The following is a 20,659-nucleotide window of genomic DNA, read 5'->3' on the forward strand; positions in this document are numbered from 1 at the left end:
ATAACAATGACCTTTTAACAAGGTGCAACTTTTAAATAAGTCATACCTCTATAAAAAAGATATAACTTTTTAAACGTAAATATTTCGAATAGGAAAAGTATGAGGAGCCAATGAAATATTTATACAATGTGTACAATGGAGGTTTATGGAGTATTAGAGATATAATTATTAGTGTTACATTTTCCCATCAGCTGAAGCTTTTGGGATGAGTGGTATCATGACATGGTATTAAAGTGCTAGATTCAAAAGGTCAAGAGTTCGATCCTTGGTGAACAAGATGGTGATTCTCAAAAAGAACATAAGCAGCGTCCTCAAGCCGTGAATAAGTGCAGGTTGATCCTTATTCACACACTGGATGCGCACCCACAAAAGGATTGAGGAAAAAAAAATAAGTTCTTCTCATTTTGAAAAAAATAAAAAAATCTTTAAAAAAGTATTTGTTGAATTATTATTTCTTGTACTTCTTATGTACTTCTGCTATAAAAAATTACAATAAATAAGTCTATATCTACTATTAATAAAAAGATTTTGTTTGGACACATCTAAATATCATCACGTGTCAGCGTGTCAAATTTGATTTTTGACAAAAATAATTTAGATATAGTATATATTATTATTTATTAAAATAAAAAATATTTTAACTACTTGATATAATTAAAATAAGATATTAAAAATAATTAAAATAATTAAATTATATTTTAATATCAATAAAATATCAAAACATCATTACAATTTATCTAAAAAATACTTTATATTTTATATGTATGTGTGTCCCCGTGTCTTATAAAATTTTAAAATTTTCGTGTCGACGTATCTGGTGCCGTATTGTTAATACTTATTGATTTTATATTTTTAAATAATAAAATTTAAATAATTACTAATTAATAATATTTAAAAAATCAAGATTATTAATTAATGACAAATTAGCTGGTAGTTGACTGGTTGAATGTTGATTACCTGGCTGGTTGGGTGTTGCCACAGCAAATTCATGAATTTTTTTTATTAGAAATAATAGTTAAATCAAATAGTTTTAATTTTTAACTAAAAGTTAACAAGAGAATTTTTCAAAAAATAATTAAATAGACATAAATATAAATACATATTGCTATTATATCTCTTTTTATTTTGTTTTAAATTCAACCCATTTAATTATTCTAAGTATTTTATTTTAGTTGTAAAATCTATATGAAAAAAGACTAAAAGGTACTTAATTTCTTTTTTTATCTAAATAAATTTAAAAAGCTTTTCAGGTCTTTATTTACGTGCCATGAAAATTTAAGTTAGCGTCTTTAAATAACAAATTTGTTTTATATTTTGTTAATCCAGATTTTGAGATATCAAAAAGATATTTTCTGAGATCTTTCAATAAATTTATATTGGTTTTACAATAATTTGAGTTATTTTAGATTCATTTTAAAAAAAAATATCAGTTTCTAAATTCAAATAAATAAGGAAATCATAAATGAACCATAAATATAAAAGATAAGAGTTCAAATGAAAATAGATTCGACTTGTCCAATTCAATAATTAATGTTGCATTCTCGTGGCAAAAGACGTAACTGCATTCTCCATGTTGCTGTTGTCGCTGGTGTTAAGAACGAAGTCAATTTTAATTTTTCTTTCAATATCAGCTATGAAGTACAGGCATGGATACAAATATAGAACACAATACAGCGACACTTAAATTCTAAAAAGTTATCGGACGCAAACACATGTATATATTAATAATATAATATATTTATTAAATAGAGATATGTTTTAATAGAGGTATTTTAAAAAATAATCATATGATACATATTTTTTTTCTAAAGTGTAATAGATATTCAAAAAATAAAATCTTAAACTCTTATATCTTAATAAAAATAGTAAAAATTTTGTACATCATATGTACACATAAAAAAAAAGTTATTTAAAGTCATATTATTTTTATATATTATTAATATTTTTATCATTAAAAAAAGTTACTCTTTCCAACTCTGGTTCATCAAGAGAAAGGTGACCAACTTTAAGAACATCATTTTCTTCATCAATTGATGAAAAAATATCTCCATCAATATTTCACATCATAGTTTCTCCTTTATTGTATTGTGGAGTTTTTTTTTAAAAGAAGACAAAAATTAGTGTGGACAAATACTAAATTTTCTGTACGTTTATGCTTCAATTTGTTTCTTGTTAGGGAATGGATAAAAGAATAAGTACTCCAATTCCTCTCACAATAAGAAGATGAAGATGGTTGCCCTAATAGCCTAAAAACAATTGGTCGAAGAAATTTTGCTTTACCACCATGAATTAGCTACCAAGATTTTGCATTAACTATATCTCTATCATTCAAAGAGTCATAATCATCAAAGATACCTCTACCATCAGAAATGCTTGCAAATTCAATGTTTACCTTTTTCCTCTTTTTTTCATCAGGAAAATACCTCTTCAAACATTTAACTTTCTCATTAGTGATCTCAATATCTTGATGAAGAGAAACTCGTGTAGGATTTTATCTCAACCATTAGTGGTTATAATACCTATATAATTAATGGTTAAACAGAAATTAGTAATAATTAAATTATCTTCACTTATAAATAAAAGTTATAAACAATATAGGTAAAAGGTTACCTTGGATTCAATGAATGTGTTAAACAATAAAGAGGTGTGCTACTTTGTGTCCATCTTTGAACTAATATTGAGTGCATAATATTGTAGAAGGACGATAACTCTTGTTCATCTTTTCTTTCATAGAGATATATAGCACTTTTTACCTTCTTGATTATTGAATTCCCACATCTCATGGACCAAATGAAGAATAAGTGCATCCGTGTCTGCACTTTTTAAAACATCATAAATAGAATTTGTGAAAGTAAGAATATATTTAATTTTTTGCTACCAATTTTCACTCAAAATCTTTTCTATAACAAACTCAACTTTGCCAATATTATCTTCCTTGTATGAAGACCACTTCTCACTTATAACCATCCTTTTGAGTCCTTGTTTTAACAACTAAAATCTTTTGAGCATCACAATAGTAAAAATAAATCGAATAGGAGCAACATTAAGCAACTTTAATGTATTAAATTCATTAAAAATAGATAACATCATATGATGATTAACAATGAAATTTTTTATGAAAGAAGCTTCTTCAGCAATATGAGTAATCCATGAGCATTTTTGATAAATAAAATTATTCTTCTCTGTATTTTTAGCTACACAAATATCCTTTAAAGTATGGTTGAGAGTATGAATAACACAAGGAGTCCAATAAACAGATGGAATTTAGCTTCAATCAATAAACCAGCAGTTTTACAAACCGGCACATTATCAGTCACAATCTGCACTACATTTGAGAGATCGACTTCTCTTATCACATCTCTTATTTGCTTTGAAAAATAATCCTTGTCTTTGATCTCATCTAAACAATCTACAGCTTTCAAAAACATAGGCCCACTTTCAGTTAAGCCATAAAATTAAGAAAAGACCTCTTTTGGGAATCACTCCATCCATCACTTACAATGCTCACTCCCTTTCCACTCTATGAATTCTTAGTAGGTTCTAACATTATCTCCACATGTTGCTTCTCTTTCTCAAGTAAAGTTATTCTCAATTTATTATATCTAGGAGGAATATAACCATCAATATAATTATTAGCAGCATAAGAAAAAGCTTTGACAAAATACGAATTTTTTGCTAGATGAAAAGGTAATCCAAATGAAAAAAATATTCTAACAATATGTAAATCTAGAGTCTCCCTTGTATTCACATTAAAAGTTTTGTCCAAAGGTCCAGTAGCTCTTCTTTTTCTTGAATCAAATTCACTTGCATTAGATAAGGGTGGAAGAGGAATTGACTTAGCCTTTTTACTTTCATGCAACAATGTACTTTCACTATCAAGTTTTTTAAGTTCTTCAAGCTTTGTTGATATAACTTTTGCACAAAATCTAATTTCTTTTTCTGAAATTCTCAATAAATGCACTCTTATTCTAGTAAAAGAATCACTGAATAAAATTTTGCAAAATTTACATTGAAATTCAAGATTTCTACCACCTTTAATTTTATCTTTTTTGTTACAAATTTTTATAAAGGTTTATCAACACTTTTTTCAAAATCGTTTTATTCTCTGAACTCATCTCTTATAATCCTACAATAATTTAAGAACTAAAATTATTTTTTCACAATTTAATTTCTTGAACAAAACAGAACCAAAAAAAAGCATAGAAAGAAAACAAAACCAAAGAAAATTATTATTTAATACTAAACATTTGCGTAAGTTTTTAATTGCTCTTTATTCAGTTCTCCATCCGATTCAAGATAAATAATAATATGAACAAAGATGTTATATCAACAAAGTGAGCTGAGTTCATTTCCAGCCATTATTGTTTACTAAAATATTCAATTCTTGACAAGCATATAAATTCATTTTTGACAATATTAGAAAGACACTTAATTTCTTACACCATTTTTAATTTTGAATGATAATCACTGAAATAATAAAGAAAAGATCTAAGTACTTAGAAGTCCAAAAAAAGATTTGTGATTGCAAAATTCAACACAGCACTAGTTGAATTTAGTACACTACAAAATATAAATTGTTACATAATCCTAGTATACTACCAAATATAAACATGCCTCTGTTACGACTTAGGAAATATGAATGAAAAGTTCAATGAAACAAATAGTTTTTTAGTATATATACTAAAAAACACATTAACAATCAATTCAGCTTTCTTTTCTTTTGTCTTTTTTCTGTGTCTTTCTAATCTTCTCATAACAGCCAATAAAAAAATTCTAAAAGAAATCTCTAACAATACCTAATTTTAGAAGTACAAAACAAAACAAAACTAAAGAGATGCACAGAATAAAATAGAAGTCCAGAACCAAATAGAAGCACAAAACTGACAAAACAAATCAGAACCAAAGAGAAGCACAAAGACCAGAGAAAAATTGAAATACAGAACCAGAAACCGATTGATGGAAAAATAAACATTCTCCCTTACTTGAAATGAAGGACGAAGAGCATGGCGGAAGAGCACGAGAGCAGCGACAACGATTACGGTAGAAGTGGTAACTGGGGAAGCGGCGAACACGGCAACAAGAACTGGAGCAACGACGACAACAACTGGTGGTTGGAGAAGCGACGAACACAGCAGCGAGCATGGGAATAACGACGAAGAGCACAACGGAAGTGGCGGCTAGAGAGGCAGCGAACGGCAGCAAACAGCGACGACAAGCACCGCAGAAGTGGCGGCAATAAAGAGGAGATGCTGAGATTGAGAGTGAGTGGGTGTGGAAAGGGACGACAAACACCCTCGGCGGCGATGACCGAAGGTGGCGGCAGACCGACAGTGAGGAAAGGGTGAGTGGAAGTGGAACCAAAGACGGAATCCTCTCAATTTTTTTTAACAATTGAGGGAGTAAAGTGTGATCTTTCACCATTAATTTTATAAGTGGGACCAAGAATAAATATGAGAGAGAAAGAGAGAGCGCAATGAAGGGTTAGAGATCACACTTTACACTCAATTTTTTTTAACAATTGAGATCATTGATGAATCCATATTTGATGATAAATTTTGGATTCATTTGAGTGGATTTCATCATATAAACCCATATTTATTCATCCAAATAGCATACTTTTGTGTTCTCTCCCTAAGTTGAGCTTAATTATGAAAACATGCTATTTTGTACTTAATTTAATTAATTTTATCCTACTTTCATCCCATCCGATGCCTTGATGGTTTTGATGAGTGATTTCAGGTATAATAGGTAGGAATGCCTTGATGAGAGTGGAGGAGAAGCATGCAATAGAGAGAAAATATGGAGAAATCAAAGGAGAAGCACACAACCATGTGTGCGTACGCACAACATCCTGTGCGTACGCAAAAGAGAAAAATTCAGCACGTGCACGAATCAGCGCACGTGACTCACTTAAAGGAAAACGCTGGAAGAGATTTCTGGGCCTCCAGAGCCCAGTTTTGGACTTTCTGAAACTGATTGAGTGCTATATCAAAGGGGCATCATTCCATGTCAAGGGGGGAGCAATTAGAGTAGATTAGAAACATGTTTTAGGTCATATTCTAGAGAGAGAAGCTCCCTTTCTCTCTAGAATTAGGGTAGATTAGGGTAGATCTCTCTTAGATTTAGGTTTAATTGTTGTTTTCATTTAGTTTTTCTTACTATTTATTGTTATTGCACCTTTGTTCTTTACTTCTATTTGTTATTTTCCTTCTTTTGTTCCTTTATGTTTATGACACTTTGTTACTTTTAATTTCAATTAATGCAATTCATGTTTTATGTTTCTTATTGTTTAATTTAGTTGTTATTATTGTTTTTATCCATATGATAGTTGTAGAATTTATTATTCCTTGTTATTTTACCATGCTTTCTTTTTATGCCTTCTAAGTGTTTGATAAAATGTTTGGTTGGATTTTTGCCTAATTTTTCACACTCTTGGTTGAAAAATTGGGTAATTAGGTAAACTTGAGTGGTGGATGTCCATTCTACATTGTGTGAGGATTGTTAGTTGATTTGATTTTCACTAACTCTAAGCCTTCCATTAATAGAGTTAGCTAGGACTTGTGGATTGAGATCATTTATGCCCTTTTGACTAATCATCGATGTTAGGATTGACTAATTGGAATTAACTCTACACAATTACCATGTTTGTGGTCCATAACCAGGATAGGAATCCTTAATTCCCCAATTCTTGCCAAGAGCCCTTTTTCCATTTAATTTCTATTTTCATTGCTTTTACTTGCTTTTCATTTAATTACTTGCCTCTTGTAATCAAAATTTCCAAATCCCCCATAACCAATAATTGAGCATTTCATTGCAACCCCTAGGGAAGACGACTCGGGGCTTAAAAACTCCCGATTATTTTGTATTGATTGTGACACCTTTGAATTAAAATTTGATTGAGAGTTAGTTGTTGGTTTGGATTATACTTGTAACGAAGGAATTTTATTAAGAAATTATAGATCAACACTAATTCTCAATATCAATGATCCATTCCCAAGAGTGGTGGTGGAAAGTTAGATCTTTTACTTTTATCAAAGTAAAAGTGTAAGACTGAAGAAAGCTTTTCAAAACACTATTGGGCCGTGTCCGACTGTTTTTTTTTTATATTTTTGGACAGGATACGTTTGAATATGAAAGACACGTGCACACCAATATGGTAACTAAATAAAATGTCCGTTTTTTAAAAAAATTAAAACTAATTTTTATATACTTTTTCTAGTATTATTATTATTAGAGAGATATTATATGACCAACAAAATTTATTACTCCTAACAGTAAAAAAAGTGATTTTTGTCATATTCCTCTTAATTAAGGATAATGTGAAAAGAGTAAAATATTTTTTTGAGTAATGTTGTAAAAAGACTAAAGTATATTTTTTGTTTTTGATATTTATAATTTTTTTTAAAATATCTTTGATATTTAATTTGATTCAATTTTATCTTTAATATTTTTTATTCATTTAATTTTATTCTAACATTTGAAATAAAGTTAATATTTAAAAATAATTTTGATACAAATCGAAACATTAAAAATCAAATTAAATATTAAGAATATTTTTTTTAAAATCACAAATGTTTAGACAAAAAACACTCTACCCAAGTCTAAAAAGGATATTGAATATTTTGACAAAAATAGCTTCGTAAGATTAATTTAAAAAAAAAAAAACTAAAATATACTTATCAATTAAAAACCCGCTCGTGTTTGTTGTACTTACTAACAGAGAAATGGCTGATAAGTTAAATATCTGACGTAGTTATAAATCAATTATTTATGAATCAATCATGAAACAGTTACAAATTAATTTGAATCAATTATGTATTGAATTAGTTATGAACAAATTATTGCATATCCTTCGAATATTAATCTTTCTGCCCGAGCTATATATATCACAACTGAGAATATCAATAGTTCTTTCTACTGCTGTTAAATGTTATTTCTTACAACAAACAATAAGGACTGCACTAACAGCCAAAAAAATGTGTTAATGTCACTGTAGAAGACTAAAGGAGAAAGAATAACATACAGAAAGCAAGAGTAACAGGACTACATGAAAAAGCAAAGAGCCTATAAAGCTCAAACTAGACGCACAAAATTGCCATTATTCTCATCAGCAGCTACACAAGATATTTTACAAAAATAATGAACTACATGGCTCTGGACTCTGGAGCCTCATCGTACAACAAATTTGACTGAAAAAGTAAAGAAAAAGCAAAAAAGAAAAGAGGGGGGGGGTACATTTGTGGCTGATTAAGCATATTCTATTTATTCTTGCCACCAGAAATATAGGATCGCGCCATCGACATAAAACTTTCTTTCCGCCTTTTGTATTCATTGTATCGAAGAAAAAAGTAACCAAGATAATCAAAATCGATTGGCGACATCCTTGCCTGAGAAATATCGAACGAAACAATTATAGACATGGAAGTCATTACTGCGAAAATGTAACATATTAGGAGGCAATACACTACCTGAATTATCCCCCACAAAGACCAGAAAAGGTGCGAAGCCAATGCATATGTATTTGCCTCAACATAAAATGTTTCAAGATCTTTCTCAGAAACCTGTATTTACAAGTATAAAATGATTTATTAAAAACAAATATAGGAAAAGAAGAGTATAAAATTAGCTAGAGGACACATGAGATAGCAAAATACATTAATGCGCATAGCTAAAATGCATCATATATAAGTTTACATTTTTATCTGCATGCAAATAATTGAATCTTGTTGCATACAACGAGGTTACTGTGCAGTTTAACCTGGAGATCCCAGGCTAATATCTCAAAACACTGCCCGTCTGATGATAGCAGTAAAGATTAACCATAAAACATATATATTAGAAAACAAAAGGGTTAGGTTAGAAATTGGAAGTGACTACATTATAGGGAAATCTAATAAAATGTATTGGGTAAAAATGTAATCACCACTACTAATCAAATCAGTATGATGGCAACGGAGATTAATCAATGATAGGCAAGTGAATTTATCCAAGTGTGTCATAGGTAGGAAGAATGGGTCAATTTCATACTTCTCCCATCACGCCTGAAGTTTTATATTCTTGTGTGTCCTTTGTTTATATGACTACTGAGAAACTGAGAATAGTAGTTATGGGAGAGGGCGTCTTGAAACAGAAGAAAATCAGCTTTAATGTAAATGTTTTTTTGGTTCCCAAGCACGCAACACAAGAACAGAATCTCAAGTTAAGAGATGATGAGAGCTTTTGACCAATTATTTTTGTTATTATCTCCAGTGACTGGTATTGGATAGGAAAGTACAAAATTATTCTATATCAGCATAAAACAAAACATCAAATATTGTCAAGAGGCAGATATGTGCAAACATTGACCCTCCAACATATGGGACTTCAAAGGTTCTCTTTTCTTAACAATGTTTGTTTGACTTGTGAAAATATTCCATTTTCACTTTTTAAGTGTTTTCCATTATAAAGCCAGGAGCTTTACCACTGCACTTAATTTCAGTCTTCCACCCCGTAAAAGTATTAATAATAAATAAATAAAAGATAATTTACTTCTATAGGAAGCGGAAACACACAGATCATTACAGAAAAATCTAAGACCCAATAGGCATAGAGTTAAAAAAATAATTAGGAGATCCTTATAAATGATAAGTATGCCTTAGGTGGTCTTTAACCTAAAAGGCTAAAACAATCCAAACTAAATCCTTAGCTAAATATCTAACTCTGAATAACTGATAGGTGCATTTGATTTTATATAGGATTGATCATCCAAACCACCAAAAAAAAAAGGCCCTTTTGTGTACCTCATTTGGTCTGTCAGGTTGTATGTAATGCCTGAAGAAATGGTATTGTTGATTCATGTTTGGGTACCTGCATGAGAAAGATGCTCAAGAAGTAGCAACAAAATCATGCCTAAGAAAGGATGCGAAGCAAGCAAAGAACTTACAACTCAAAATCACAATCAAAGCCAGCATATTCTGCAAAGTGGTTTCCAATGTCGAAGCCTCTGTAGTTGTACGAGGCATATTCATAATCAATGATGTAAACTTTATCTGGAGATTTGTCAGAACAAATAATGAAATTTTGGAGACGGAAAACCTTGAATGAATTAATAATGTAAGCATTATCTCTTAACATGTGAAGGTTACAGTAATCCCAATTAGGCATGCTTGTCTCCTTGATACTTCGCTATAAAACTGACACAATATATTCATATCATACATTCCAGTTATCAAATAAACTCACTTACCGAGTAGCTTTCCTTTGGAAGGAAATCCCTGAGTTCTTTCTTTTTGGGATCTTATGGTATTCAAGATCTCTAAGGGGAAGAGGAGGCTTGTAGTGTAAATTTTTACACTACAAGCTATCCAAACCATCCCTCCCCTTCAAAACTCGATACGAATATCACCTAAGAAGCTAGAATGTTGGTAACTTGCTCATTTATCTCTGGGAGGTAATATCACCCTCACTGTTTATCTAAATTTCCCTTATACTTGCTGTACGGATTGAAAAACTCGAGGGATTTCTTTGGTCCAGGATTTCCTTTAGTCAAGGGTTTAGGGATTTTCTTTGGGCAATCACAAATAGATAATGCTTTTCTGTGTTCCTTCTGGTCAGAGTTGTTCAAGCGCAGGAACTAAGCTAAAATAAAGCACCGCGTACCATCCTCAGAATGATGGCCAAGCCGAGAAGGAGAATAGGTACCTCGAGACATTTACAGTGTTTTGCGGTCATAAAACCCAAGCAGTGATCCAAACTTCTCTGCTGGGCAGAATTGTGGTTCACCACCTGCAGTGCATCTACTAAAACAACTCCATCCATGGCCTTATATGGAAGAAACCCTCCCACTCTCCTCTGAAGGGGTGATTTGCATTCTGCAGTAAAGGAAGTTAACCAAATGCTTGCAAAAAGGCATGCAGTCCTAGACAAATTAATACCACATGAAGAATAAGGCCGACAAGTGTAGGAGGTGCAATATGCAGATAAGTATCGGAGGGATAAAGCTCAGTCCTAAGTTCTATGTCCGGTTTGAGGTTGCTGGGTTTTTTTTTTTTCTTCACCATTACAAAGAAACTCTAATAGAATCATTATAGTGAGACCAAACTGCTAGTCAGAGTACAACAACATCAGAGAGTACGTACCTAGTACTAAACAAAAGAACTCAACAAATATATTTATTCAATCCTAACTACATAAAGCATAAAAGATAGCAAAGACAACAACAAATCAATTTTATATCCTCTCATTCAAACAAATCCTCCCAGTCTCCTCCTTTTCCATTCCTTCATACATGGTTCCTAATCCCAACCTTCGGCATAGCCATCAGCTGGTTTAGAAAACCACAAAAACTCATCCAAAATCAAACCACTACCTCTTGTCCATATACCAAACAAACCAATGCATATTAATTTTTCTTTTGCTTATTCTCAGCTCATTCCGAATTCCAAAAATGATAAAACAGCTTACTTTTGGCCGTAGTTGTTAAAGCTCCACCACTCTCATTGTAGTCGGCAAAAATCATCATGGGCACTTGATACATTTCAATAACCCACTCAACTCTTCCCACATCTTTTCTTCCTTTATCAAAAACTCCATAAACGAAACAAACAGCACATTCAAAACTCTCCTCCCTTAGGCATCCTTTCAAAGGCAGCCACCTTTCCCCCTTCTCACATAAATCCACAAAAAAAAATACACAAGATTCGACGTAGCTAATATGCCCCCCGACACTCCAACAGATTTCACAGCTTCCATTTGCAATCCTTTCCTTCCCCAAATCCCAGCTACTTCCCACTATGACAAGCTCTCCCTAGTTTCAATAATACTTAGTATCATTGGTTTTTTGCTTTCCTAAACTTCTTTATCATAGCAGTCTTTCCCTTCCCCCCTAACCCCTGACATTCCAAGAAGAAATAATCATTTGAAATTTTACTACCAACCCTTCTCTTGTCGGCTCCTCTACTTCTACGTGCCCTATCCCTTGCCTTCTTCAATTTTCTTTGCTCTTCAATTTCCACATTTTGCATCTTCAAAATCTGCATTAGTGTTTCATCTTCATCAATAGCTTCAAAGCCTGATTCTTCTGCTAATTTCCACCCTATAATTATCGATTTATGTTCTTCAAAGTCACTTTCGTCACTCGTTTCTGCCATTGCACTAACGCTGCTTCTTATCTGTAATGCTTCCCTATCGTTGCTATTCTCTTGGAAATCAAACTTCCACTCATTTCCCAATACAACGTGCTCCAACTTCATCAGGAAGCACTCCGCCGTACTCCTCTTCAACCACCACGATGGCTCATCTTCAAGGACTTTTCCATGGCAGCCATCCTATTTGCCTCCACTTTCTCCATTTCGTCCCTCTTCCTTCTTCCTTCCTATGCCAGCGTCATACTGTTTAAAGCTTTCCACTTGAATGTGCTCTTCACGGTTGATCTCTTCTTCATCCGAGAACAGCATCTCTGTTCCAATCCTTTTGTCTGGGAAGCATTCAGGTCCACACATTTCACATCCCACTTCTCTAACCTGAATCGAATAGCATTCCATCAATCTTCATCCAAACTCTCTTTCAATTCTGTTCATCTGACAAGAGTCAATGAGAAACTTTCCAGAGCTATAGGGTAAATCCCTCTTTGTTAGCTCATCACACTTCACAAATGATCCCCAAACTTTCCCTCTTTTTAAAAATTTTCTTGGAGGCCAGGAATGAAATGGCATCCCAAAGCATTCCAACCAAACATCATAGAAAAAAGAACACAACTCCCTCCTTCATGCTTCCATCCAAATCTCATCTTCATCCATATCAAGAAAGCAAACCACCATTTTATAAGCCCCTGCTTCCCTCACCACAACTATTTCATCCGTCCACACATCCTCTAGCATCTTTGACAAGGTTTCTAGACTCAGTAGTGAAGTTTTTCCTCCTATAAAGCTCCTCTTGAACCATGGGTTGTTTTCATCAACTACCTCTCCTTCCACCAATATTGTACCTTGCTCTCTCCTCCTATCATACTCATTTTGTTGAGTTTTATTTTCTATGGTTCCTCTCTTTCTCATCATCATCAATTTCCCGTTCCCTCTTTCTTACCCATTTATGGCTTCTTTTTTTCATGCTAACCTAACATTTTTCCTTCCAACCATGTTCTCTCTAGATGATCCCTTTGTTCTTTCCATACTTTGCCTCTATAACCTCCGTTCGGCGCCCTCTCAGGACATTGTCCTTCATCTCCAGAATTGCTTTGATTGCTCTCTTTTTCATCTTGTATCTTACAAAAGCAAATATAAAAATATCCCTTCCTCTGTTTTTGTGATATAGATATACATCCTTGAGCTCCCCCTATCCATTTAAATTGTTGAAGAATTTCATTCTTTGATATGTTATGTGGCAAGTTCCCAATAAAAACGGTGTAGGGTTCTTCATCTAATCTTCTAGATTCATCTGTCTTCCATACCCTAGAATCTATAATTCTTTGTTTAGCCCACCCAAGTATTTACCGCCCCCTCACATACTCCACCTCACATACTCTCTAACGTTTTTTAGTATTGAGCACGTATTCTCTAGTGATTGTTCTCTCTCTCGGCCCCTTACATTTTCTCTGGTTTTCCAAAGCAACTGCATATTCATCGCATCGCATCGCTTATGCCAGAATGTTGAGGTTGCTGAAAGTATTGGGGGAAGTGGCATATAAGTTGCAACTCCCTCCCCGCGCATGTTATACCCCTTCTTTCATGTATCCCTGTTAAGAAATGCATTGCAGAATGTGTTCCCCGTCAAATGTTACCCCAAGATCTTGCAGAAGATTGAGAATTACATTTCTATCCTGCTGAAATTTTGGCAGTGTGGCAGAACACTTGAGGTGAGTTAGAGGTTCCAGTAAAATAGTAGAACATTGCAGAGTTTGAAACTTCTTGGGTGCTGGCAGCTGATATTAAAATCAGTTTCCCTGACTTCCATTTTGAGGACAAGGGAGTAGTTCCTAAGGAGAGTATTAGCTTTAAGGATAATATCTACAAAGAGCTGCCAGTGTATATGCATAAGAGGTTCAGAGGCATTTTTGGAATTAAGCAATATCAGGGAGTGAGAGAACTGAGTGGGTCCCCAAGGCCTAACTAAGTTAGGCAGAAATTGAGAGCATCAGAATGCCACTGAGTGCGCTCAGACTGCATGTATGTTTTCTGTGATGGGAAAGAATGATATAAGTGGGTAGAGAAAAAGAAGAAAGAGGAGGCAGAATTTGGGAATTGGCTTCAGAGAGTAGGGCTGCTAAGTTCCCTGATTCCCTTCAACTGTGAGCTGAGATCCAGTATCACCAGTAATCATACTCCAATTAATAGTTCCTTTCGAATTTTGACTTTATCTAGGATAGGGGGTTACCTTTGATGCTTCCCTTTGGTACTTTGCACATGGTTCGTTTAAGGGAGTTCCTTTAGCCGACATTCAAAGGGATTGGCATACTCTACTACATGGTCTTAACCGTTTTTATATTTTTATGAGGATATCTAATCCTCATCCTCTTTTGTATAGTATTCTCTATCTTAATAAAATTCAGTTTTCTATCAAGAGTAAGTAAACAAATAAACCCAATAAGTTAATATTGGTGAAAATCGAAGGTCATGTTCCTAAACTTTGGACTAATCTTGTACTAATCAACAAAGCAACATTTTAAGTAAAATTTAAATGCTAGACCTTATTAACAAGCAGTGCTACATACATTTAAATATGCTCCCTAATAAGTAAACTGCATTGACAGTTGGCTCATAAGTGGTGACTTTTCAATACCATGCATGCATTTTAGCAAAATAGATGTCAAAGTGAACTACTTAAGGCACTAACCACGGAATAGTTCATTGCCCCAAAAAGAAAAAAGAGGGGAAGGGGGTGGAAACATGCTTTTACTTCTAAAATCATAGTGTGGAAGCACAAACATGCTTATTATAATCAAAGAATATTAATACCTTCTTCAGCATTAACCATTATATTTCCAGAAAGCAAGTCATTGTGAGAAAAGATGACTGGAGAATTGAGACAGTCAGTCAACTCCTGTCGCACAACCCAAAAAAATAAAATAAAATAAAATTCAATCTAGAATAAATTGTTGACAAAAATAAAATGAGTCGTTAGCTACTGAATTCAGGTTTTTCTAACTTTTTCATAAATGACGTCATTTTATCATGAACAATGCCTATATGAAATTGTTTAAACCCATGCCTTGCTTTATGTTTGCAGTCTAACTTTTATTGATACCTTATTTTCCCAATTAATCCCCTTTAAGACTATGGAGGAAAATTTCTGAGGCTTTCTGTTAAGGACTTGGGTATCATGGGGGTGGGTGCCCAAAGTCCCACATCAAGTAGCATGAGATGTTTGATGTTGAGAGAGAAGTTCTTACACCCTCAAGGGCTAGCTTTTAAACATGTGGTTCTCCACTTTCCTTAGATAGTTAACAATGGCTACTGTGGATTAAGGTGAATACCAAGTAGTGATAACCAAATACCAAGTGGTTTACCATTTTTTCTAGTACTTAACAATGACATCAAGGCTAGGTTGTTAGCGCCATAGAAAGGGGGCTACCTCTAGGTTGGATTAAGGTGAATAGCAAATAGCGATAGAGTGCCGATAGAGTGAAGCCATTGCGGGCGACAGCTTTCCATGGGGGGGTGGTATCATACTATGGGATGCTTCATGTTGTATTTGAGGAGAGAGCTACCTCTTAAAGTGTAGTTCCACACTTTTCTTGGGTACTTATCTCCTCTGCCCCTTTCCATATGCCATTACTGCCAAATACTCTCTATGCTCTGTCCATTCTATTATATCACTATTTGTCTCTATCCCCTTCACTATCTGATGTACACGGCTTATCCCTCTAAACCAATTTTCTCTGTTATGAGTGACTACAAATAGGCCTACATGGCTGCAGGCACACCTCCCCTCTTATTTTTACTTGATGGGTTCATATCAGAGCCAAATCTTGTATCCAGGTTATGAAGATTAGTGTGCAGGAGACATTTGTTACTATTACACACATTTAATAAATAAAAGGATCAATTAATGTGCCAATTAATCCACTAGAATATATAACATAAAAGGTAAAATGATTAAATACCTTCATTCAATTGGTATAGTAAATACATTGAAAGGAACTGGGTTAGAATATGCTACAAAGTATTTATTATTGCTAAAAATAGATATTCAAGAAGGCCCTTGCTCTCCTAGTTTCCCAATTTCTAATTTCTCAACCTCTTCTCTATTTCTCTAACACCTTTTATAACTCTTTTTCTAACTAACTGAGAACCAGTTTCTAATATCTGAAACTGTTCATGTTGAAAGCTGACTAAATGAAAGATAAATACAAACACAAAACATCAAGATATTTTTGGGAACAAGGTAGCACCTGCAGTTCAACAATTTCATTGTGAACTTCCTTGAATGAAATAGTATCATAAGCCTTTTGCTTTTCGCTATCATCAAACTTTAGAGTGGAAGCTGTAATACAAACATATGAAAAATGTCTAAATCAACTACTAAGATTAATGCCAAACGAACAAATAGATACACTTTTCCTTGATCAAAATAGATTCTATATTAGAATTATAGTTAGAAAGTCAAAGGAGTTCTATCCAACATAGAGAAGGAAATTTAAGGGACCTTTCTCAAAGAACTTCCAAACATCATTCCATAATTGGGGTTCCCTAGAACCAGGAACTTCCAAATGATGAAATCTTCTCAATGCATTTGCTATTTTAGCAGCCAACTTTGGCTCCCGCATATCTGCCAGAATATAAAAGAATTCATCACTTGTGCATGTTCGGGAGAGTTATCACTTGCATTTTCACATAGAAAATGTTTCAAATGCAATTTGATGAATTTCAGAAATATAGGCAAAATTGGTATGTATCTTACTTACACAAGACAATATAAAGTTCTTTTAAGGAATGCATTTTAAGCACTATTTGGGAGTTGTAAAATTCTCAAAGAATGAATCTTAAATATCAAACATTATAAATCATAAAGAAATCACTTCCTACCATTATTGAATAATGTTTTCATATATCCAAACATAAGAATGATTTTACACTAATATTAATTAATTATAAAGTAATTAGTTAAGCTTATAATCCATTATTGAAATACTCTTATTTCCATAACTAATCAGTATGAAACACACTCTAGACAGGTCTAGGGTTCACCAAAAGCATTTATTAAGGAACATGTTAAGTATGATCTATGTGAGCTACTAACAGACTCAAAGCTTTACACCGCATGGTACTTCATAAACACATAAGAAAGAAGAAATATTATATATATCATGCTAACATAAAATATTTAGCTTTTAAGTTACAAAATTAGTATTAAGTAATAATTACAACTTTTCAAGGAGCCTTCTCAGGTTAAGAGTAAACAACAATATTCTCTGTTAAGGGAAGGCAAGCTAAAAACTTTCAGCATTTATTCTATGCAATATAGTGATTCCAATCATATGGTAAAAACCCAGTGATTGCAATATGGTAAGAGTTAAATTTTTCCAGTAAGGACTTAAGTAGAAGCTATAGTCCCTCACACTATTCCCATAATGAAACATATACAGCCAAGAATGTCACATATATCCTACAACAATGTATATATAATAAATGCAATACAGGGTAGAGATACACTGTTTAGAGATACTTAGTGTCTAACAGATATTTATTCACACTCCAAAGTGAGTAGTTTGAAAAAACCCAGCATTTATGACATGTCAGTCCTTCTCCAAACAGGATTTTGAATAGTTTTTATTTTTTGGGTACCTGATGGGCTGAGAGTATGTGCATTTATAAAAGATTGCACCATGCCATTTCCAAAAATTCCAAGCCACTTAGCACCAAATCCTGCAGATGTGATGTATTTGGTAGCCTAAACACCAAATTTCACAAGCATTCACAAAGTAAAACGGCAGTTAATGAGTATATGCAGCGAAGAAATCAATCTAACCACAACGTTTGGCAGACATGTGAACAATTAAGAATCATACTTTTCTTCGATCAAAACTGAAATACTATGTGCACATTCGATAATCTACCAATTAAGGGACAAACTTGTAATACATATCTTAGTCATGTCCAATTTCTGTATCTAAGAATTATGGAAGGACTAAGAATAAATGGATTTTGGGCACATTTCTGCATCAGCCTGTCCCAACAAAATTTGAGTCTTCTAACCAAAGGTAGATGCATACCACCATGTCCCTGTCTTTGGTAGACATGGACATCAACCAAAACAGCCTACTAGTTTACAATCAAAGACATTGGTGTGTTAGATATGTGTGCAACCTCATTGGGTAGGACAAAGCTCACTTTTTTTTTCTTAATGAGTAGAACAAAGCTCATTGGTTTTCCTTGGGGGAGTTTCTCTTCCAAAAGTAAATAAGCCTCAGAACCATTGCATCTAAAAGGGATTATTCTTCAAGTTGAGATTATTGTTATCGGGAGTTTAAGTCTGCCTATCCCTTGCTAACTTATTTGAAAAATTTGACCTATCAAGCATATTGTGGAATAATGGAATTTCAGGAATAGATAAAAAGCATTGATGTATTAATATTGAATGAAATTTATAGGCAAACTCTAGGAAACTACAAATAACTTGAACCTTTATATGCAACACCCTCTATCCTAAAAGCTCTGGTTTTATAATAAGATTTTTAACATTAAATCACATAATTCTTTTTTTCCAATGGAAACAGAAATCTAATTATATATTTGTACTCTTAAGAGTTTCAAACTAGTTGGTTGTTGACAATTCATGATTGAATATTTATAACAAACTTTTAAACGTTTTCAGTGCATTAGAAAAAAAAACAAAAAACAAAAAATAAAAAATAAAAAATAATGCACAATGAACCAAAATTTCACTCAATTATGCCATGCAGAACAATTCAGTGACTAAGATAGTAATGGTTATAGTGTCTAACCTGCAACTCCCTGTGACGATCAATAATGTGCTCAGTGTTTGGTCCATACAGTCTGATTGTAATAATGTCATCAACAGAATTTCCGTCCTTAACTCTAACCTTGAGTACTGACAACGCCAAATTACTAGTTAGGTTCTATATCAATAACCAAAATGGTAACAGCGAATAAGATTTAACTAAGCAACCAGATAAAAATCAATCTCAACGTTATTTATATTTATATGATATCTAACAAGTAAGCCTTTGCCATAGAAAGCGATTCATTTAGTGGAAAATCAAATCTAAAGGAATAACGAGAAATTACTTACGCAAATTTGTTATGCCTCCAGATATTTTATCAACATCAAAGCAAGAATCATCCAAATTTGACCAATCCTTGAACATATCCTTACACAACTTGCTGCACAAAGCCACAACTCGACGTATCAAAAAATCATATATATAGGCGTAGCATGGATGTAACGAACAGAATTCAAGAAACAGGGAAGTAACCTTCAACTAATAAACAACCCTAACAAACAACGATTTACAAGACCCACACAATACCAAATCAAAAGGAATAGAATCGTTCCCAAAACTCGGGAATTGCAAAAATCTGACTCGGTCAATATCAACTGAAAGTAAGCTCCCCATTCTCATGGAAAAAGCTTCGACTCAACGCACCATAAAATAAAAGAAAGGAAATCCAACAAGAAACGAAACGAAGAAAACAAGGCAGGTCCAAGAAGCACACGAAAAAAATAAATAAATAAAAAGAAAAGAAACGTTAGAAATACGAACATGATCAGAGGCTTCATTTGAGAGAAAGAGAGCGAAGGGTCAATGATGAGCTGAGAAGAATGAATCTGCGAGGCATAGTCTTTGCGGGCTTGCTCTGCTACTTCCACGGGATTCCAGATCTTAACCTCGGCACCCATATCAAACCCGAAATGGAAGAAGTAGAAGAAGAAGCAACGAAGATGATGGTGGCGGTGGTGGCTTCAAGAGAACAAAAGAAAGGAAGTTCGGAAGTTTTGAGAGAAGGAAGCGGATGTCGATGATGGCGAGAGTATCGTTTCTTTCTATGGAAATTGTTCCCCTTCTTCGCATTCGAATAGAACGATGAGAGTTGATTCCGCAACGAAATGACTAATATGGCCTCCACCACATGTTTACGTAAAATGTATTTGTTTGATAAATTCATGAGTATAAATTGTTTATCAAAAGATTTCATAAACGGTAAAAACTCAAATTCTTCAATCTTCGTAAGAAGTTAATACTCGAAAATAGTTAAATAATAATTAATTAAATTTATTAAATTTATATAAAAATAATTGTGAATAAATTTTTATTTTTATAAATATACCAATTAGCATATCACAAATATTAGATTTTTTATTTAAATAAATTTAAAAATTATATTATTTTTCAACCTATAAAAAAAAGTTTTCACATAAATACGTGACAATTTATATTTCGCAATAGGTAACCACGTTATAAACACTAGAATCACTTTTTTGTTGCTTTTTTAAAAGATTCATTTTTATATTTTTATTTTTAAAATTATAAATTCAATAAAATAATTTAAAATTTAAAAATAAATATAAAATATTTATAAGTTAGTTAACTTTTAGAATGTATTAAATTTATAAATTTAAATTAAATATGATATTAAAAAATTTATTATGTCATTATTATGTGTAACAAAATTAAGATAAAAATTTATAAATATTATAATTTAATTATTTATAAATATTATTA

The 20,659-nt window shown here is 32.8% G+C and overlaps 1 protein-coding gene across 1 annotated transcript; it reads right to left on the bottom strand.

The window, feature by feature from the left end:
• Positions 1–7,899: 7,899 nt before the first annotated feature.
• Positions 7,900–20,054, bottom strand: LOC130980223 (probable ethanolamine kinase). The gene is made up of 11 exons (XM_057903877.1): positions 19,700–20,054; positions 19,228–19,319; positions 18,920–19,026; positions 17,760–17,865; positions 16,621–16,743; positions 16,367–16,458; positions 14,931–15,015; positions 9,923–10,028; positions 9,780–9,846; positions 8,469–8,561; positions 7,900–8,387 (listed from the first exon to the last, which is right to left on the bottom strand). Exons 1-11 carry the CDS (start codon positions 19,834–19,836, stop codon positions 8,259–8,261), a joined length of 1,137 nt encoding a protein of 378 aa, XP_057759860.1. The 5' UTR covers positions 19,837–20,054; the 3' UTR covers positions 7,900–8,258.
• Between the last annotated feature and the right edge of the window lie 605 nt (positions 20,055–20,659).

This window comes from Arachis stenosperma, chromosome 5 (assembly GCF_014773155.1).
Source record: "Arachis stenosperma cultivar V10309 chromosome 5, arast.V10309.gnm1.PFL2, whole genome shotgun sequence".
NCBI lineage: Eukaryota > Viridiplantae > Streptophyta > Magnoliopsida > Fabales > Fabaceae > Arachis > Arachis stenosperma.